Raw genomic sequence first — 21089 nt, 5'->3', positions numbered from 1 at the left:
GAGCCCCAAAATACAGAATCTAAGCTGGCTTGCTGTGATTGTCAGGAGGGCTATGTCATTCTTGGTTCATGGCTAATTTTCTTTAAAAAAAAAAGATTTTATTTATTTATTCATGAGAGACACACACAGAGAGAAGTAGAGACACAGGCAGAGGAAGAAGCAGGCTCCATGCAGAGAGCCCGATGTGGGACTTGATCCCAGGACCCTGGGATCACACCCTGAGCCAAAGTCAGACACTCAACCACTGAGCCACCCAGGTGTCCCCATGGCTAACTTTCTAATGTGCCCTGACACAGTTCTTGATTGGGTGGAGAGAAAAAGCATTCCTAGCACCTGGCTAGCATGGCCAAAGTGCCACCTCTTCCTGTTTCTTGGCTTTGCTACTTCTTTCTATCTATCTATCCATCCATCCCCCTATCCATCTACTACCTATCTGTCCATCCACCTACTCATCCACCTATCTATCTGGCCATCCGTCCATCTACCTGCCCCCTTATATCTATCTAATCTTCCATCGCCTATTAATCTATTGCTTTATTTATGATATTTTCCTCCTTTTTCTTTGACCATCCTTTATCTGTCCATTGATACCAGTGAAGCCAGCAGATGTTAATTTCCTTCTAGAACTGGAAGAAGACAAAGATGACTTTAATAGTAAGTGTGACTATCTATTAAAAACCTGTTAGTTACCAGACACCGTGTAAAGAAATCAGAAAGTGCTTAGCACATGGCCTGACACATACAAGTGCCATGGAAAAAACATTATTTTGAGTTCTTTCCTTTGTTAGTAGTTGTAATTACCGATCGTTGCTACTGCTTCAATAAAACCTCATTCATTCATGACAACTGGTACGAAGGGCAGGTTAAGAGATCTGTCTGTTAAAGGAACTGTTTAGAATCTTTAAACAAAATGAACTTTTATTTCTTTTGAGTACAGAGGAGAATTTGACAAAGGGTTCCTAAACAGTATTACTTCCTGTCTGCTCCAATCAACATTTAAAACTCATCTGGATTCCACAGGAATTTATTTGGCTAAGAGTGAGGTGCTAAAAGCCTTAAAAGAGTTTATTCTTTTAAAGACATGAAATATTTCTTGCACAATCTTCTTTATGGTCACTCTGGTAAACTTGCCTTCACAGGTAGAGCAAAGGTAAACTGCAGCTCAGGCCAGGTTGAATTATAACAAATTCCATTATTAGCACAGTTCAAATTAATGAGATTTTCCTTTGCTTTGGTTTCAAAAGAGGCTCACAGCCACTTAGTAACTTGAGACCTCTTGTGAACTCATTACTAGAATAGTTTTTAAAACACAGTTTGGTCTTTGGTTACCATAGGAAATTGCAAAGGCCCAATGACCGTGTTCCATTTTGGATTCAAGTTTTATGTTGGGCAATTCATTTAAGCTTTGATGATTTTTTAATTTAAAAAATTCCCTACCAATAGTAAAAAAAAAAAAAAAAAAAAAATCTATTAGCACACAGTGAACACATAAAAGAAATACTGACCAGTCGGGTTTATTATCTGAATTCTGTGCAAAAAAAAAAAAAAAAAAAAAAAGAATGAAAGTAAACAAAATTTCCCAACTTTACAATATTTATCTTTAAGCTCATAGCAGCCACAGATGCAAAAGTTTGTCCTTGTGTTTTACGTCTGGCAACCTCCTAAATTAAGTTGGATTTGTCCCAAGGACCAAATAAGAAAATTAATTCATGAACTAGAGCCCTCCAGAATGTTCTTTCCTTTCATTTGGTTTAGTCACTTTTATAGTCCTTTCTTTCTTCGAAGTAATTTGGATTTGATTGCTTCTTTGTGAAATTCTAATGTCAAGACTGTGTCTAATTTCTGTTTTATGAAGAAATCTGGAAACTATACAAAGCAATGAATTGAGATGCAGAGTCAAATAAAATCTGTAATGTGATAACTCTATCAACTCTGCCTGGAAAGATGCTGTATTTCAATTAGATCTTGAGACATGTTCTTACATAAACTGACAGCATCGGATTGACAGTGTTCATCTTCCCAGAAAACACAATTTACAAGGACAGAGTGGTGAATTTGGTTCGGTATTCCAAAGATACATTGGGTGGCTTGGCCCACCCCAGCCTGAATCCAGATAGCATTTCAGAGACAGGCTCTCTTTTGGTATTAAATAAGAATCACAAACATATTAAAAATTCCCACCAAAAAAAAAAAAAAAGGCATTTAAAATTTTAAGTCATAATAATAATACTTAGCATTTAAACAGTACTTTACATCTTCAAAGCACTCCATAAACATTGGTTCCAATTCTCCAGGCTTGTAGTAGTCTTTGATGTGGAGAAGAGCTCTGTGCACAGTGGAAGAGATAAAGCTCCATCCAGAAGAGCTGGGCCCAATTAGCTAATTGTAACACTTTCATTTCTTCCCCATTCGGTTTCATTTTTTTCCAACTACCTTTTGTTGTTCTCATTTAGAGTCCTCTCAGGGTCACCTATGCAGGTCTGCTGGTAGTATTCAGGCTTGCATCCAAACCCAGCCATAAGACCCTGCTGTATCCTCTACCCCAACTCACAGTGAAATACAAAAAACGAAACCAAATGTATTACATGTAGATTTACTTTGTTCTCAGAGTTTGCCTTTTCCATTTTTTAATGGAGTGAAATATCCTTTTGCTTATAAGACTGTAGGAAGTACTGTTTTTTAGATAGTAGATTTTAGTCTTTTTTTTTTTTTTTTTTTTTTTTTGGTTCTTTCTTAGCAAAACAAGAGGTTGGCAGTCCTGTGTCAGTGTCCACCGTTCTTTCTGGAGATCGTTTATGAGATCAAAACATCAGGGCAGTCCTGGTTTTGCAGATCCTAAGACCTCAAGCAAGGTGGGTTTAACATTTATCCCAACTTGGGCGGGGGGTGGGAGTGAATGGGTGACGGGCACTGGGTGTTATTCTGTATGTTAGTAAATTGAACACCAATAAAAAAAAAAAAAAAAAAAAAACATTTATCCCAACTAGTAATATTTAGTGCAGGGAATGCTGTGGTGAGATGGACATTGTCCTGAAGCAGGTTATTTCCTCCATTCCACTCTTGGTGGAAGTATAACTTAGTATCACCTTCTGCAATATTGATAAAAGTTGGTAACTTTTGTCTTCTTTGACCAAGCAATTCTACTGCCAGAATTTTGTTTTAATGGGAAATTCACTTAAGTTTACAAAATAATATGCAAGCCCTTTGATGTACAGTATAGTGGAAATTTGTAGAGTACCAGAGGCCCACAGTAAGGGAATGGTGGAGAAGTGTGAGAAACACCAGACAACATAATACATGCCACTCTCAGGCTAATGACATGGATCCCCGTGTCCTCCCATGGAGGGAGGTCTGTCAGGCTCATTCATTCAACACCCATTTCTTGAGCACCTACTATGTGCCAGGCACTGTTCTGGGCAGAGAATGCAATAGTGAACAAAGGAGACAGTATCCGTGCCCTCATAGAGCCTACATTCTGATGGGAAAGTTTTCACAAACAAATAAATACATATTATCAGGTAACAACATTGTTGTGAGGTTAGAAAAAAAAAAGCAAGGTGTATGGAAAAATTGCTTTGGCGATTTCTTATGAAGCTAAATATGTGTTTACCATATGGCCCAGCCATCCCACTCCTGGGATGTTACCCAAGAGAAATGAAAACTTATATTCACACCAAAACTTGTATGTGAATGTTTATAGTGCCTGGGTTTGTAATCACCCCAAACTGGAAACGACCTTAACATCCTTCAACTGATGAATGGATAAACAGACCATAGTATATCCATACAAAGAAATATTATACAATAATCAAAAGGAACGAACCACAGATTCATGCAACAACAGGGAGGAAACTCAGATGCATTATTATACCTAATGAAGGAAACCAGACACAGAAGGCTATATACCCTATAATACCAGGTGTAGAACCTCCTGGAAAAGAAAAAGCATGTGGACAGGGAATAGATTAATCATTGCCAGGAACTGGCCCTGAAGGAAGGGGCTTTGGAAAGCTGGTGGAACTTGTAGATATTTACAATGGCTATGCTCACACAGTTGTACGTAGTATAAAATCTATTGTCAGAACTCAAAGAATTCCACTGAAAATGCTGAATTTTATGATACACAAACTGTACCTCAATCAACCTGATTAAAGAAAAAAATCAAGGTGCAAGAGCTATATATGGATTGATCTCATTTTTGTAAGTAATCAATAGGCTTGGGGAAAAAAAATTCTAGATAAATATCCAGGATGCCACATCGTTAACAGTAAGTTATCTGGGTTGGGGAAAGGGGGGGAGGTTTCATTTTCTAAATTACACATTTCTTTGATGTTTGAATATTTTATAGGTCACGTGTTACTTTCAAAATTAGAGGGAAAATTAAATTATGGTACAAAATATAGTCCTCTGTGCTGTCCAGGCTGCTGGGGAGAGGCGCAGAACTCACCTGAGAGACACTTGGGCTCTATGTTTAGGCCCTAATGCTGGCTCCGGGAGGGAGGCGGTTATCTGCTCACGCTGCTGGAGATGTGCTCTGACTTTGCAGAGCCCTTGAGAAGGCTGGGAGATTCCTTTCTCTTAGGCATGGGGCTTACTCCTCCTACAGATAAGGAAGTGCTACTGTCCCCTCTAGGCTGCTGCTGGGGGAACCCGCCTTCCAGGTCCCACAGGACAGATTTTTCGGGATGAGGCTGAATGAGGCTCAGAGCTAACATGGCCTTGATCCTCCTGCGCAGGAGAAGAGTGGCCTGTGGCCCTACGGTGATTTCACGCCTCTGATCCTAACAATTGATGCTTATAGACACTTGCACGGGGCCAGGCACTGGCCAGGGATTTACTACCTAGAATTATTTTGTAATTCCTTCATTTAACAAATATTTGACACCTGCCAACAATGATCTAGGTTCCTGGGGATCCTGTAGTGAACAAACGGAAAAAGAAAACTAACCTTGTCCTCATGGGGCTTTTATTCTAAATGGGGAAGGGGAGACGGCAGAAATGTATGAAAACAAATATATGTCAGGAGATTTTCTTCTCTTTCTTTCTTCTTTCTTTCTTTCTTTCTTTCTTTCTTTCTTTCTTTCTTTCTTTCTTTCTTTCTTTCTCTTTCTTTCTTTCTTTCTTTCTTTCTTTCTTTCTTTCTTTCTTTCTTTCTTTCTTTCTTCTTTCTTTCTTTCTTAGTAGGTTCCATGCTGGATACAGAGTCCAACACAAAGCTCAAAATTCCAACAGTGAGATCAAGACCTGAGTCGAGATCAAGAGTTGGACACTTAACTGACTGAGCCACCCAGGCACTCCTCTGTCAGGGGGTATTAGTTAAGAGACACTTAAACAGAGTGAGCAATGCACGAGAGATGGAGAGGAGCATATGGTTTAGGTGCAGTGGTCCTGAGAAGGCCTTTTTAATTTGGGGATATCTTTTTTTTCTTTTAAGATTTTATTTATTTATTCATGAGACACACACACACACAGAGAGAGAGAGAGAGAGAGAGAAGAGAGGCAGAGACACAGGCAGAGGGAGGAGCAGGCTCCATGCAGGAAGCCTGATGCGTGACTTGATCCCGGGACCAGGATCATGCCCTGAACCAAAGGCAGATGCTCAACCACTGAGCCACCCAGCTTCCCAATTTGGGGATATCTTATCTAATGAGAGAGACCCTGCAGCTGAGTGTACATGGAGAATGCTGGCAGGAGAGCAAGAAGCCAGGTCACACAGGTCTGCAGATGGGGGCAAAGTGTTTGGCTTTGAGTTTGAATGAGTTTGCAGCTACGGGAAGGCTGAGGGCAGAGGTATGATGGACTCAGCTCAGGTTTGACTAGGACCCCTCTGAGTGCTGTGTAGAAAAAAGGACATAGGGGGTCGGGACAAAGTGATGACAGCAACAAAGGACACAGGCTTAGGCTTGGGTGGTAACACATTCTGATATTTCTATGTCATTCCTCACTTTCCCCATCTGCAAAATAGGATAATAATAGTATCATATCTCCCTCATAGGGCTGTCAGAAGGATTAAAAATAAGCATGGTATAAGGTCATCCGGGTGTCATATTCGGTTAAGCATCCAGCTGTTAGTTTCAGCTCAGATCATGATCTCAGGGTTAGGAGATGGACCCCCATGTCAGAATGGAGACTGCTTCAGTTTCTCTCTCTCTCTCTCTTTCTGCCCCTCCTGCTCGTGCTCTCTCTCTAAAATAAATAAGTCTTTAAAAAATGTTTTTTAATAAAAATGAGCATAATATAAATTACCTGGTCCAATGCCTGGCACATGGGAAGAGCCCGATAAATATGTCCAGGCTTGTTGTTATTATTACCCGTCTCCCTGTGAGGCCGATTTAATTATACCCATGCCATGGATGAGAAGACTGAGTCTCAGAGGGGTGAGGCCACTTATGCAAGAACAGATGGCTGGGAAGTGGCAGAGCTGTGTTGTTCCAGGCCCCCCCAAGAACACCGGTGGGGAGGCATAATTGGCCAGTGAAAAAGACAGGAAGCTCAGAATAAGGGACAGAGGATATCTGAAGCATGGAGGAGCTCTGTAGCCTACTCTACAGGAGGAGGTAGTGACCGAGGTTCAAATCCTGCCTTGCCTTTCCAAGCTGTGTGACCTCAGGAAAGTCACTTCATCTCTCCAGGCCTCAATCGTCTGTGAAATGGGGCTGAGGCAAGATCCACCTCAAAAGAGAGTTGTGATGATTAGATGTCTGGCATAAAAGGAGGTCAATAAACACTCAGAAAACAGCATCCTCCCGAAAAGGTGGTGCGGGAAGGAGATGGGGTAACCAAGGATGTGGTTGGGGCATGTCTTGTCTGGCCTCCTTTGGATTGCACCACACAGCTCTGGTAGGAGATACAAGAAGAAAGCCTTTCGTCTGTTGGGATTTTGAGTGACTGATTAGATTATAATGAGCAGGCTCATCAGGGAGTGCATGCTATGTAAACAGTGACCTCTTCATAAAACCACAAATAGAAAACAATGCAAAATGTGCTTTGAGTTATTGCATGGTTAATGTGAAATAAAGTCTGCTCATTGGAAAATCATTTTAAAGATTTATTATTATTATTATTATTATTATTATTATTATTTTGAGCAAGGGGAATATTTACCCAGGTATTTTTGGTAGAATAAAGAAGGGGCTTCTCTGTTCAGTATCCGTTGTGAAATGCCGGTAGCAAATCCCCATAACACAACTCGCTAACATTTACAGAGGCTGTTGTGATTAAGTGGGAACCAAGCTACCGAAAAATCTACAACAAGAAGTCAGCAAAGTAAGATCAAGAGACTATAAAGTAAACAATATATAGAGAATGAAATGTAATTTATTTCCTTGGGGAAGCGATCTGTACCGGCAGCAGCAAGAGAGTGACTGTAGACGCACTCTATTTCCAGCCACGATAGACTATTGCAGTCAGCACATTTGAAAATTGAGAAATTGTGTACGCAATTTAAAAAACCAATTGATTACAACCCACCAGCATCATAAGAAGTGGGCAGCCCATTTGAAAAAGAAAAAACTGAGACTCAAGCAGGAGAGGTGAGTGGCTTGCTTCATCCTTGTTGAGAATCTACAACCCAGGCAACTGGAGAAACCCAGTGAGCCTGTCACTGGGGCCAAGTGGAGACAAAGGATGACTCAAATTTCACATGTGGCTTTTTTTTTTTTTTTCCTCCAAATTGTCGTTTGAGAAGGACTGTGCTCTTTCCAAGGGTTGTTTCAAATAAAATGACCTGTTGCAGAAAGCAAGATCTGGCTCCAGGACAGGGACCCAGCAACAGGGGGACAGTACACTTGTGCTTGGGACTTCAAAGTGCCACAAAGTTTGGAAGGATGGGGTATGGTCCCTGGAGGACTGTGGCTCTTGTCTCATATGCCAGGACCTGGCTGTCAGTTCTCAAAAAGAGGTGTCACACAGGTGGGGTGGCCAGATTAGTTGCTGTCTCACTTACTCGGACCTCGGCTGGAGTCCCTGATTTAGGCCACCAGTGAAAAGACATTTGTCTTTCTTATAAAACCCCTAGACACTTGGGTCTGGCCCAGAGCTCAGAAAACAGAGAGGGTGAAATGCTGCTGGCAGAGTTGCCAGAGAAGTTGGCACCTCCCCTTCCAGAGCCCAGCCTGGTTCTGGGCCATCTGAGCAGCCTGCTTCTTCTGTGAACGTCCAGTCACGTTGGCACATCCCTGGAGAAAGGGTTCTGGAATCCACCTCAAGAACACACTCTTCTCTTTACAGTGGTTTTGTTCACTCTCAAACCGGAGTTGGCTGTTATATGGTGAGGCTGTTCGGATTTCAAGAGTATGCTGATATGTGTGTCCAGCCGGAGGAAATAGAATTTAATTTCATGTGATCTATGGCACCACCTGCCATGGCTGTATCCTACAACATGCAGGAAGCTTAGCGGAAGCCGGAAAGGTCGTGAATATGGTCACCTGTCTTGGGTCAAGTGGCAGGATCATCAAAGAAGAATACCAGAGGATGTTGTTCACATACTTCTTTATCGTTGGCTATTTGAAAGCAACTTATTATGGGCTGTTAAACTGATTCAAAAAATCGGAGTCACCAGAAGCAAGAGTCCTTTCCGTGTGTGCAAAAGGTGTGGGTAAAATGCCACTGAATGCACTTCATTTAAGCTTGTTAATATTTTTAACGACTCACATCATTGCTTAAATGATTCCTTTGGTGGGGCTCCTTGGAGTTGTCTCCTCCCACATTTCACAAAAGGGGCTCTGGACCTGAAGGATCCCCTGGGAGCTTTGGTTCTTAGTTAAGAGTAGCAGAAATTTCCTGACCAAGTCTGTCCAGCAGGTACCTCATGCTTTGTGTGTGGGGGCTCTTCAAATGCTACCCATGACTCTGAGAAGCAGATATGAGTGTGACCCTGCTTTAGGGATGAGGAAGCTGAGACAGAGAGAGGTTAAATCCTAGCCTCGGAGGTCAAGAGGGTCAGGGATAGAGCTAGGATTTGGACCAGGTTTTGTCCAACTATAAGATCCTTGGCCTCACTCACACCTCCAGCTGTGCTCCAAGCCAGCGACAGCTTTCACTTTATCCTCTGCCCTGTCTTAAGGGAGAGGTTGGAACAATTAGGAAATCCTTGGTGGTTATGAGCAAAGCTGTTATTGCCCAAGGCAGCTCAGCTTGATTGGTATAAGACCATTCTCTCAGAGGGAACTTAAAACCCCAAGTTAAAAATTGAATTATCAAAGCAAAGGAATGAAAAGGATAGGCCTGCCACACAGAAGTATCCATAAAGATCTTTATGGAGTGATGCCATGCATTGCCTCGTCCATACCAGGCGACAGTGGCCAAAGGCTGGCATTTGTCATCGAGCCAAGCCCCTTACAGGTTCTCCCTGGGCAGATTCAGTTCTTTTTCCTTTGAAGCTGCTGACTTGGTAGTCAGCACTCAAGAGGAAATGCAAGTGACCAAGACATCAAGCAGAAGAGCTACCTCACCAGAGTTTGGGGAAAGCAAATTCAAACAACAATGGCTCCATTTTTCACCATCAGGTTGGCAAAAATTGAAAAGGGTGGTCAGTGTCCAAATGCTGGCAAGATGGGGAGGAAGTAGACACTCTTCCCGTCTTGCTTGAGGGAGTGTGAATTGCCACAACCTTTTGGGGAAAGTCTTCCGGCTGTATTTATTAACAATAAAAATACGCATTTATTAACAATAAAAAAGCAATCTATTGTGGGGACTTTATTCTACAGAAATAAAAGTGTCAGTGCCTAAGGATATATGGATAAAGATATTTGCTCTGCCCTTATTTAGAGTAGGAAATCACTGGAAACCACCTGAATGTTCAGGGATAGGGGAATAATTGGATAAATTATGGTACAGGTGTTCTATGAAACATTATACAACTAATAAAAGAATGAGTTAGAGCTAGATATATAGGCCTGGAGGTATATTTGTGATACATTGTTAAGTGAAAAAAAGCAGATTGCAAAGTAATATAGGTGACAATACCATTTTCATAAAAAATTTAAAAAAATCCCTTAAGAAAAGTGTTTAAACTGTATGATTTGTTATGGGCATGGAGGGAGGACAGGAAGGATTCACAAAAATTTGGTAACTTTGGCCACCTCACTGGGGTAGAGAGGAGTATTCCCTTTTTCTCCATAAGCTCAAGTATTGTTTGACTTGCTCTAGCTAGCATTCTGGTACTTTTGTTATTTACAATAAAATAAATCCAACAAAGCTCATGTGATCTCCTTTGTACAGGGATGGACAAGTGACTATAATTGTTATAATTTATTGATCATTGCCTATGGGGCCATGCACTGTGCTAAGAACTTTCTCTGTGTGATCACCCTGGGAGGTCAATGCAGGAGAAGAAATGGGGGTCACGGGGGTTAAATGATCTGCTCAAGGCTGCACAGCTTGAGAACAGGGACTGGAACCCAGGTGTGTGTTACTCTGAAGCCACATTCTTAACTCCTACAAAATGCTCCCACCCTGCAGCTGTGGCAGCTTCCTGTGGTCTTTCTAATAGATGGTTCCTCCTCTGGTCATATTTTTGCTTCCATTTTCTCTCTGCCATTACATTTGGTAACCCTGAAAGGGAACTAACCTGTCATTCTCAGAGTAAGACCTGAGACTTGTATAGAGGGGAACATCTGGTTCCTGCCTGGGCCACAGGCATTGTCACCACCGGGGAAACTAAGTCATGAGAATGTCTCCGGTGAGCTCCCCACAGAGGGAACTGGGCTTAGCAGTCGGAGCACCAGGTGCCTTGTTGCTGCCTCCTTGTAGGTTGATAGGTCTTACAGGGCTGCTCAGTGGTGTATCTGAGGCTAGAACCCAGCTCCCCGGGGTTCTCATTCTGTACTCATGCTACTGGGGCAATCACACGCTACAATTCTGGCCTTCTCCCTTCCACTCTGGGACCTGGCTTTGACAGCCAAAGAAACCTCGGATGAAGTAGTTCTCCTTTGTCTCGTGTTATTTGCTTTTTTAATGTACTTTTATGGTGCCATTTGATTATCCTGTTTTCAATTTTATTGATTGATGTTTTTAACTTTTTGCACTGAATACGTAATAATATATGTTGAGTCAAAAAAAAAAAAAAAAGAAATTGTAAGCAGTACAACATGAACAGGAATTCCTCTCCCCACCCTAACTCCTCTTCCTTAGAGGCAACTGATACCACTAATGTCTCATGGAACCTTTCAGGAATATCTCAGTTAATGATCTATTTTTAAAAATTTTTATTTATTTTTAAGTAATCTCTTGAACTCACAACCCTGAGATCAAGTTGCACACCCTTCTATGTTCAGACTATGAGTATCATTGCCATGCCTGAGCCAGCCAGGTGCCCCAATAATCTATTTTTGAGATCATTCTATCACACATAGTGGTAACTCATTATTTTTAATGGCTGCATGGGATTTACATTATATTGGTAACAACTCCCCAAATGATGGACATATAGATTGCTTCCAGTTTTTGCCCTGCAAACAGTAGTATAGTTCATGTCCTTGCACTACAGGTCTTTAAATATCTGTACAAGTATCTTTGTAGGATGAACTCCTAGACTTTCTAGGTCAAAGTGTATGTACATTATAATTTCGATAGTCTCTAAATTGACACCAAAGTTGTGGTGCTAATTTAGGTCTCCAGTGACATCGTGTAAGAGTTTTGCTTCCCTCCGTGTTCGCCTAAGCTTTTAAACTATTGTCAATATTGTTTTTAATTTCTGCTTTTCTTATGATGAGTGTTGTCATCTGCTTGGGCTGCTATTACAAATTACCATTCTGGCATAAGCAACAGAAATTTCTCACAGCGCTGGAGGCTGGGAAGTCCAAAATCAAGGGGCCAGCAGATTTGGTTCCTGATAAGAGCCCTCTTCCCCATTATGTCTTCACATGGCAGAGACAGATACAGAAAGACAGAGGGAACAGTCTCCCTCATGTCTCTTTTTATAAGGGCACTAACCCCATCGAGAAGGCTTCATCCTCATGACCTAATTACCTGTCAAAGGTTCCATCTTCCAGATACCATCACGTGGGGGATTAGATTTCCAACATATGTATTTTAGGGTGATACAAACATTCAGCCCATAGCAACGATGCTCATAGTCTGAACATCTTTTTACATATTTAAAAGCCATATGTCTTTCCTATTCTCTAAACGGCATGTCCTTTGCTCATTTTTCTATTAGGTTGCTCTGGGAGACTTTCTAAGAAGTTAAACCTACATATGTTGAAGAATGAGAATTTGGTGACCAAGTGTGTAGGATGAAGGCCTCCTGGGATGGAAATACATCTGGATGTGATGGACAATCTCACCATCTGCCTGCTCAGGCCCAAGTAACACCCTGCATGTTGATAAAGTGCTTTGGTTTTCTTTTTTTTTCCCCCCCTAACCATTTTAATCAAGAGTATCTTAATAGAAATGCACAACATTGGCCTGAGGGCAGTGGGTCAGCAATTAGGATCTCTTTTTGACAGATTAGGAAAAGAGGTTCAGAGAATTAAACTATGTTGGTCAAGATAACACAACCGAGGATGCCAAGGCCAATGGCAGGCATCTGCTCGTGGGACCTTCAGGTTTCAGGCTCATGCTCCGGAGCCAAATAGACTGGGGTGTAAACTGGAGACCTTGGAGATGTCACCGCACTTCTGAGCCTTGGCTTATTAGACTAAGGATAGTAATAGTATCTTCTTTTTTGTGTTTGTTCTAAGGATTATATGAAATAACGTATGCACATTTATTATAACATGGTGTGTCAGTGGGTTTTAAGGTAGTGCCGGGCCATGGTAATACATCCTATGCTGCTCATGGCTTTTGCTTTTAGCATCTTTTGTGGTAGTTCCAAAGCTCGATTCGCATGTCTAAGACTTGTCTCTCGTATTTCACGCCATCTTTGCCCTGTTTTCGTCGGTCGGAGGATCCGGCTGAAACAGCTGGCTCTTCCAGGTTTGGGGGCCTGTGAGTGAAGAGTTGCTCTCCTCCCCACCTCTGCAGGGAGCAAACGCCTTGAGGGTTGGGAGCAGGCCTCCTCCTCAGACTGGCACTCCTCAGGGCTCCCAGACCATATGCTCTCAGGAAATGTTCCTTATTGAATGAATGAGGGAGGGTCTGCTCCCGACTCAGCCCTAGTACAGCGCCTGGCAGTTGCATTCCAGCACATGGCAAGAGGTCAGGAAACATTTACGCGTTGAATGAATAAACACACACAGCGCCTCGGAGTAAGGGCTCAAAAGGCATTTCTGGATTCGTTGCGCAGCGCCCGGTGCACAGAAAGCGCCAAGCGGCAGCCGCGGAGCTCCCTGGGCGAGGCTCGCGACACCCAGTGCGAGAGCTCGGACGCACGGTGCTCGGGTGCGGGGGTTCGAGCTCCGCCGCCGCTTCTTCCCCGCCGGGCGACCTCGGGCAAGTGACTCGGTCTCTTCGACTTCATCTCTTTGTGCTTCAGTTTTCTCATCTGCAAAACGCGGACGCCCGAGCGCGACCTCGCCGAGGCACTCCCGCAGCCCGGGGGACCGGCAGGCGAGCCCACCGCAGAGCCCCGCCAGGCCGCCCCGCCTGCGCCGCCCCGGGGGGCCCACGGCGGGGCCCACGGGCGTTCCCGGGGCCCCGCGGTCGCGCCCCGCCGATCCGCGCCTCCGAGGGGGGGCGGGGCACGGCGCCCACGCGGGGGCAGCCCACGGCAGCGGAGCCGCGCCGCCCGCGCTTCTTTCTCTCCCTCTCGCTGTCCCTCCCTCCCCCGGACGGAGGCTCCGGCCGCGCTCGGCTCAGCAGCGCCGCCCGCGAGCCGCCCTCCAGCCGCCGCCGCCGCCGCCGCCGCCGCCGCCGCCGCCGCCGCCGCCGCCGCCGCGGCTGCAGCTCCAGCTCGGGGCCCCTCCCCCGCCCCCGCCCCCGCCCCCCCGCGCGGCCGGCGCCCGTCACGTGACGCGGCGCTAGCCAATGGCGGGCCGAGCCGCGGTCGGCGGCCGCCATTGCTGTCAGAGCGAGCGAGCCCGGGGAGGGAGGAGAAGCGAGGCTGACTGGGGAGGAGGGGGGGGGTGGGGGAGGAAGAGGAAGGAGGGGACGTCGCTCGGCTGCCGGGGTCGCCCGCTGGCTTCGTCCGCACCCCCCCCTTCGCGAGTTCGCGCTCCGCGGCGGCGGCGGCTCCGAGGCGGCGGCGGCGGCTCCGGGGCTCGCCTCCCCTCACGCGCCGGCGGGGGCCGGGGGGAGTCGGTGGCTGGAGATAAACAAGGCGGCGGCGGCGGCGGCGGCGGCGGTGGCGGCGGCGGCGGCGGCGGCGGAGGCACAGGGAAGGCGGAGGCGGCGGCCGGCCGGGAGGCAGCGGCGGCCCTGAGAGGCGGGGAGGGCGCCGGGCCGCGCGGACAGCGCCCCCCGCCGCCGCCGGAGCCGCGCGAGCCGCCGCGGGAGCCGCCGCGGGAGCCGCCGCCGCCGCCGCCCGAGCAGGAAGGAGCCGCGCGGCCGCCGCGGACCCCCCCGCCGGCCCGGGCCCGCCGCCCCCGGCGCGGCGTCGCCGCGGCGCCTCCCGCCCGCCCGCCCGCCCGCCGGCCCTCGCGCCCTCCTCCCCCGGCGGCGGCGGCCCGGCCGCCCCGCGCTCCCCGGCGAGGCGCCGCCGCCCGGCCCGGCCCGGCCTCGCCTCGGACGCCTCGCTCCGACATGCCCCGCTCTGGCGGCCGGGCTCGCGGAGGATCATGACTGCGGCAGCGAACTGGGTGGCGAACGGGGCGAGCCTGGAGGATTGTCACTCCAACCTCTTCTCGCTGGTGAGTAGCCGGGCGGCGGGGAGGGGGGCTGCGGCGGGGGGGCCCGACCTGCGCCGCCGACCAACTTTCTCCTCCCGCCGCCGGGACGTCGCCCCTCCCTCGCCGCTCCCCGCCGCCCGCCGCCCGCCGCCCGCCGCTTCTCCCCCTTTTGGATCGTCTCTCCCTCGCCTTGGATCCCGTCCAGTGTTTATTTGGCTCTTTAAAAATCATTTGTGAGCGCGGCGCTCGGCGTGGAATTTGCATGTGGAAGTCTCAAAGCTGCGGATTCTGGGTCGCACTTCGAACGCCCACCCTCTGTTGCCATCACACCCCCTTCCCCTCCCCTCTCTCCCCCCCCCCCCCTTTTTTACCCCTAAATGTGGAAGGCTTTGCCTTGTGCTGCCCGCGCCCGCGATAAGCAGCCTTTTCTCCCCCCCCCCCGCCCGCCCCCCTTGCGGGATCGGCTGCCCGCCCGCCTTTCGAAAATTTTTTTTTAATTCCGTAATGACACCTGCAATTTCGCCCGAAAACAGTTGATTGAATGCGATTGTGTCAGTAAAGGACTCTTGCACCCGAAGCTCCTGCGATTGTAAACAGCGACGGCCGCCTGCCTCTCGGGGCTCCCTGCGCCGGAGAGCCGGAAAGCCATTGCACCGAGCCGACGGAAGGTGGAGGAGCCTTTTTCTTCCCTCTCTCCTCCTGTGTCTTTTAAAAACTGTTTTCTCTATCCTAACAACGAATCCACACACACACACAAAAGCAACAAGCTGGGCGGTTTGATAACATCGCTTTTATCTGCCTTCGCCTTTCTCGCGCTCTCTCTCTCTGATAATTGACAACTTTTCCCTCGGATTTGAATCGCCTGCCTTAATCTTGAAGCAGTTAGGGTGTCAATTGTTCTCCTGGAAGCCTGGCACCCGACGACGACGTCTAGATTCATCGAAATTAAAAATGTATAGGGCTCCAGCAACTCTTTCCTGGCGGTGGCACTGACATTTGGTGGTAAATGCCATCTTTGCTTTTTTATTGGGTCGTATTACCTAGCTCTGAAAACATTCACCTTGTTAAACCTGGCGTTTAGGCTAATAATTGCGGTGCGTGGTCTTTAAATATGTGCTTTGTGCATGAGTTACTGTATGTATAGCTATGTGCCCGGGAGACTACGAATTTGTTTAAATATTGAGCAAAGATTTGTAAACAGATGTAAGGCAATTATGTTTCAAGCGTAGAATATAATTGGAAAATTGGCTGAACGGTTTGTTTAATTTAGCTTTTAAAAAAACCCAACTTAAGTCATGTACCCTTTTTGAGGGGGACTGCCTTTGGAGAGCATGCATTTTGGAAATTGTTTTCTGTAACCCCTGCAGTAGATAGAAGCATCATTTCCTTTTAATCCTTGTTTACAATTACACTGGATAAATAATTTAGTGTTCAAATTGTAATTAGTTACATTTAATTATGGGTAGGCATAGATGCTTTTTTTTTTTTCTCTTTGAGACTAGTGGAGAAATACACATTCTTGCCAACTTTTCAAATGGAAGTGTTATTTTATTAAATATTTCCTTATGCAGATAAAAAACATCAAGACACGTGATTTTTACCTACAAAAAGACGGTGACATAATATCTGTACTTTAAAGTATAGATCAGGTCAGTCTTTTTTTTTTTTTCTTCCAACATTTTTATTTAGGTATTCAGTCTTAAAATTCAATTACAAGTTTCAGTTCTGCCTCTTCGTACTGTGATAATTTTCCCTTGATCTTTCGACATATAGGAATAGAATTCATTTTGCCACCTCTTTTCTCTCTCCCAGTATATCATTTAGTATCAGTCAGATTCAGAGACTTTAATAGATTAGCAAACATATTGATTAAGGGGTATTTAAAATGGTTTTTGTTTGGTGGCTGGTGACCACATTGACACTTTAACAGGTAATTAAAATAACCAAGTAGACCAATATTAGTGAGGAGAGAGGCCCGAAATTACCATATATCATTCAGACTGGTAATGGCTTGTGTATATGTGGCTAATTTATATACAGTAGATTTTGCAGACCAATGAAATTATACGTGTAGCCAGACTTTAGGATATATCATTTTTTTATCTTTTTTTTTTTTAACTCAAGGATGATAATGTTAAAGAGATAAGATGCTTGAGATTCTTTTGGAGAAACAAGCAATTTTATAGGAGAGGATTTTGTGTTTTATGACTGACTAAAGGTTTGTACTTTGGGTATTTCTCTCCTCAGCCTTTTTAAACCAGGAATTGAGGGTTGTTGTTGTTTGTGTGTGTGTGTGTGTGTGTGTGTGTATAGTATTACTTATTAGGTGGCAACTTTGAAATAAAGAGCTGAGGAAATGCATGGGTTGACCTTTTCTTTTTTATTTAACAACTGTAGAATGTCTACATTCTTTTGTGTATGAAGGGTGGATAAGGTGCTAATTTTTTTTTTTAATTGAGAATCTTAAAAAGCTGATGATACTGTGAATTTTTGCTCATTCCAAATGAAGAGTTTCCTTGAAAAGCAAATACAGCAGGAACCTAGAATTTTAAAAATACGTTGTCTGAAGTACATTGTATAGAATAGTTAATTCCAAGGGAGATAAAATCATCTCCTGTTTAAAATAAAGCATGTATTACAAGGACTCTTATGTGCTTAATGATAGCATGTATTTTTCTTTTTGGCCTGCAATTTTCTGAGCAAAGTATTGTTTATAGAGAATTTACTTAGATACTCATATTAATGTGCATTGAAATATAAACTAGAGGTTAAACTACAGATCATTAGTTGGTACCACACTAATGATCCACCCACTTTCTATTACCTTGAAGGGTTCATTATGGCTTAACAAAAGTTGATTGTGCAATCAACTACCTTAAGATTTTTGTTCTTGTTTTGCTTTCTGATTTTCTACTGCATGGCATCAGATTTCCCAAATTGTCTGTTACCCCCCCCACCCCCATTTCCTAATGTGAAGAATGCCATTGTGTATGTATGATATGGGTGATTGCATGTTTCTTACTCTGCATTACTTACTGCTGCATTAAATGCATGCCTTGCTGTTACCTTTGTGAATCAAAACTGTTTTCTCATGCAGTCCATCACATTTCTGGGAAGACTCTTGTTACATATTCAGCCAGTTATGATTCAGTTAAGTGTGTTAAATCTGTCTTTTTGGAAAGTGTAACAGTCCACCCTATGGTGTGTCAGCTCACCCTTGAGGGAAGACATAATTTCCAGATAAAAATATATTTTTAGTTTTGTTTCTTTAGTCTTGTTTCTCTACTGTGATCATATGGAGGAAAGTGATTTTGTGTTCTTTAGCTAGATTTAAGTATATACTCTTTGAGGTGGGTTGGTCTAATTCTTAGGTATGTGTCTTCCACGTTTAGGTTGTTTTATTTGTTAGAATCTTCCTGACTATGGGATAATTGGGTGATGGTATCAAATTCTCTTCCCTGAATTGAAACACACATAGACATATAGTGCATACTTCCTATGAAGGACTGGACCATTAATTCTGTATATGAAGCTTTCAGGGAATCTGTTGGTGACCTTTCTTTTTTTCTGAAGAGACTTTTTTTTTTTTTTTTTTTTGCAGAGAGAGAAGATAGTTGTAAATATAGAAACTTTGAAATCTATTCTTTTAAGCTAGAACCAAATGGGGATGGCTATGAGTTGAAAATGAGGCAAAGGGAAGGATTTCTCTCATTTTCTCAAGTGTCAAAATACATGCACAGAGTGTTTTTTCATCCCAATTGACAATTTTAGTATTTAAACTTCAAGCATCTTTTTTTTCATGATGGTTTATTTTCTTTAATGAAAATATTCATAATTTGCTAATGTATGTTTTCTGTTTAGCATTTTGTTGTTAGTAGCACATGGTGTTACAGTATTTATATATTTTTAATAGCAATAATTGCCACCCGGTAATAGTTGCCATATTAACCTCCAATTGCTAGTAAATATTTTTAAGTACATAATAGACAGCAATTTAAGGCATAGTGTAGCAGTTTACTGGACCGTTTTAAAGAGCCATTTGTACGTGTGATGAGTTCATAATTTTAAAGAGAAAATAATGTACCTAAGACTTCCATGGTGCAAAATAATGTTGCTGTGTTACTGCTCGAAGTGCTCACTGAGAGGAAGTTAGTTTGGGACTCTCTTCTTTGTGAGAATAAAGGCCTGGGGTTGCCTTTAGGACTATAAGTGTTTATTGAGTTTATCCCAGGGGCTTATATAGCTTAGCATTTTCTTTGGAATGTTTTGCTCATGTTTTCATGGTTGTATTAGGTATTTATTTGGGGAAAAAATCTAAGGCATTCCTTTAAATAACATTAAGTTATAGTAGTGGATTATATTAGTTAGATATGTAAGAATGGATTCATCTTTTTTGTTCACTGGCTAATGTAGCCTTGTTAATTGTGAGTTAATTGTATTTATCAAACACTTTTGGAGATCTCCTCTACTCTTGAGAGTAACAAAGAGGATACTCTGTCACCAGTTTGTATTATATGCTATAAATTGAGACAACCATTTGCAAAAGATAAGTACATTCTATAGTTATGTTTGCCAGATTATTTAAAATTGAGTTGAAAAAGAAATTGAGTTGAAACTCAATGTAAATAGTAAAAAGATTGCTTATCTGGAATTTTTTTTTTTTTTTTTTTTTTTTTTTTTTTTTTTTTTAGTATGTGTGCTGCCGAATGAGCACTATCTGGATTTTTTTAATGAATAGTTAATACAGCTGTCAAAAGTTTGATTCAGGGATAGACTAGATATTTTTCTGAAATGATTTGACTTATTTTTGATAGAAGAGAATAATAATAATGTTCCCTCTTTCAGTAGTAGAAGGTACTGATGTGTGTGTTTGTTTTTTTTCCTGAAAGTGGATGTTTATTTTTCATAGAAACTAGCCAGTGAAACTAGCCAGTGAGAGAGATTAAAGTTTAAGAAAATTAATAATATGATTGAATATTGGGTATTATTATTACTGAAGTGTGCTCTGCAGCTATATATTAAGTTGAGAAAAAGAATTTCTGCAACATTGTTATTAGTGCCATTTGTTTAGAATGTATTGTGTGCTAATCTGCTCCAGAAGCTATTTGTGTTCTGTAGTGTTGGCCACCAGAATTTCTATTTTGTGTTTTTTTTTTTTTTTAAAAAACATTCGTATTTTGAGAAATAATATCTAATGCATTGCAAAGTGAGGTAGTTAGGTAGCCTAAAAATGTGCTGTGGGGTATAGTTAAAAAAAATTCTCTCTCTCACACACACATTTGTTTCGTAGGACTTGCTTAGAATTTTGGAATTAATGAATCAATATTTGTAATGTGTTCTTGGAGTTTAGAACTTTTTTTCCCTCTTGAATCATTTAACTTCTTTCTGATCCTGTTCAGATAATTTCCTTTTATAGTATGTGCTTTCATTGTTTATTTGAAAGATTTGAAGGTGTTAGCTTTGTTCTGTTGTGGGAATTCACTTCATTACATAGGGGAGACGATTTTCCATTAATCTCGGTAAATATTAACATAAACGAGGAATAGTAAATTCAGACTCATTTGCATGAATGAAATATGTATGCTTGCCCAATTTTTGTTTAGTATAAAGTCACTTATGTACATTGACATAGTTTTCTCTCTCTCCTTTAGTTGTTATAAAAGTTTTAAATTCAATTAAAATGTTGCGGTTGATGTTATTTCTGACAGTTCCCCCTACTCTATTATGATGTTTTATTCTTTAATTTAAAAAATCATTTGTGGTATAGATTAGATTTTATCCCCATAAATTGGCTCTCATAGTCTTCTTTTAAGAGTGCCTGTTTTGCTTGCATTTATGTTAGCATGCTTTTATGTTTGTTGGAATAGAGTTGTTTTCCTTTTTTGAACTAAGAAAATGTCTTTCAGAGTACATTTGGATTGTATTCTGGAAAAAAAGAAGAAAGATGACTTTTTATTTTTCTTTCTTTCTAGATGAGAATTAGGAGAATCAGTTGTGTCCAAGGGAAAATGTTATGTCATTGACCTCTCCATACTCTGGTTTATTATGTATATTTCTGAATGTTTATTTTCTTATTCTTGGTGAATTGTGGTAAAATCCTATTAAAACTGTAGTTTTACTACTGTGAAATAGCACAGAGCCCTGGTTGACAGCTTTCTACATTTTGTTAGTTTTTCCAGTGTGGTGAAATTCCATTACTGTTGAAGGAGCCTCCTGGGTTGATTGTATTAAAATTTCATTTGTGTCTTTATTTTGCATAGTTTAGATTTGTAACTTTAACTTAAAAAAATGGAAAGGGAAAAAAATGGCAAGGGAAGATAAAGAGAATTAGGTAAACTTGCAGGTAAATATTCTTTTCTTATTTCATCATTGGATCTCTTT

General features: G+C 43.0%; 1 protein-coding gene across 6 annotated transcripts in view; it reads left to right on the top strand.

The window, feature by feature from the left end:
- The first annotated feature begins 14568 nt into the window (after positions 1-14568).
- MED13L (mediator complex subunit 13L) overlaps positions 14569-21089 on the top strand; it is a 295043-nt gene continuing 288522 nt past the window's right edge. For 3 of the 6 annotated variants that reach the window (XR_003146620.3, XM_025474084.3, XM_025474083.3), the window contains exon 1: positions 14569-14729. Coding sequence is in view for 3 of the 6 variants with exons in the window: in XM_025474084.3 (XP_025329869.1) it covers positions 14658-14729 (72 nt within the window). In the remaining 3 variants the exon portion in view is untranslated. Of the gene's footprint in view, positions 14730-15239; positions 15377-15493; positions 15711-21089 lie in introns of those variants that run through there. The other 3 variants (XM_025474085.3, XM_049102031.1, XM_035706618.2) reach the window with 3 other exon arrangements.

The sequence above is a fragment of the Canis lupus genome, chromosome 26, assembly GCF_003254725.2.
Source record: "Canis lupus dingo isolate Sandy chromosome 26, ASM325472v2, whole genome shotgun sequence".
NCBI lineage: Eukaryota > Metazoa > Chordata > Mammalia > Carnivora > Canidae > Canis > Canis lupus.
This window is presented reverse-complemented; position numbering and strand designations above follow the sequence as displayed.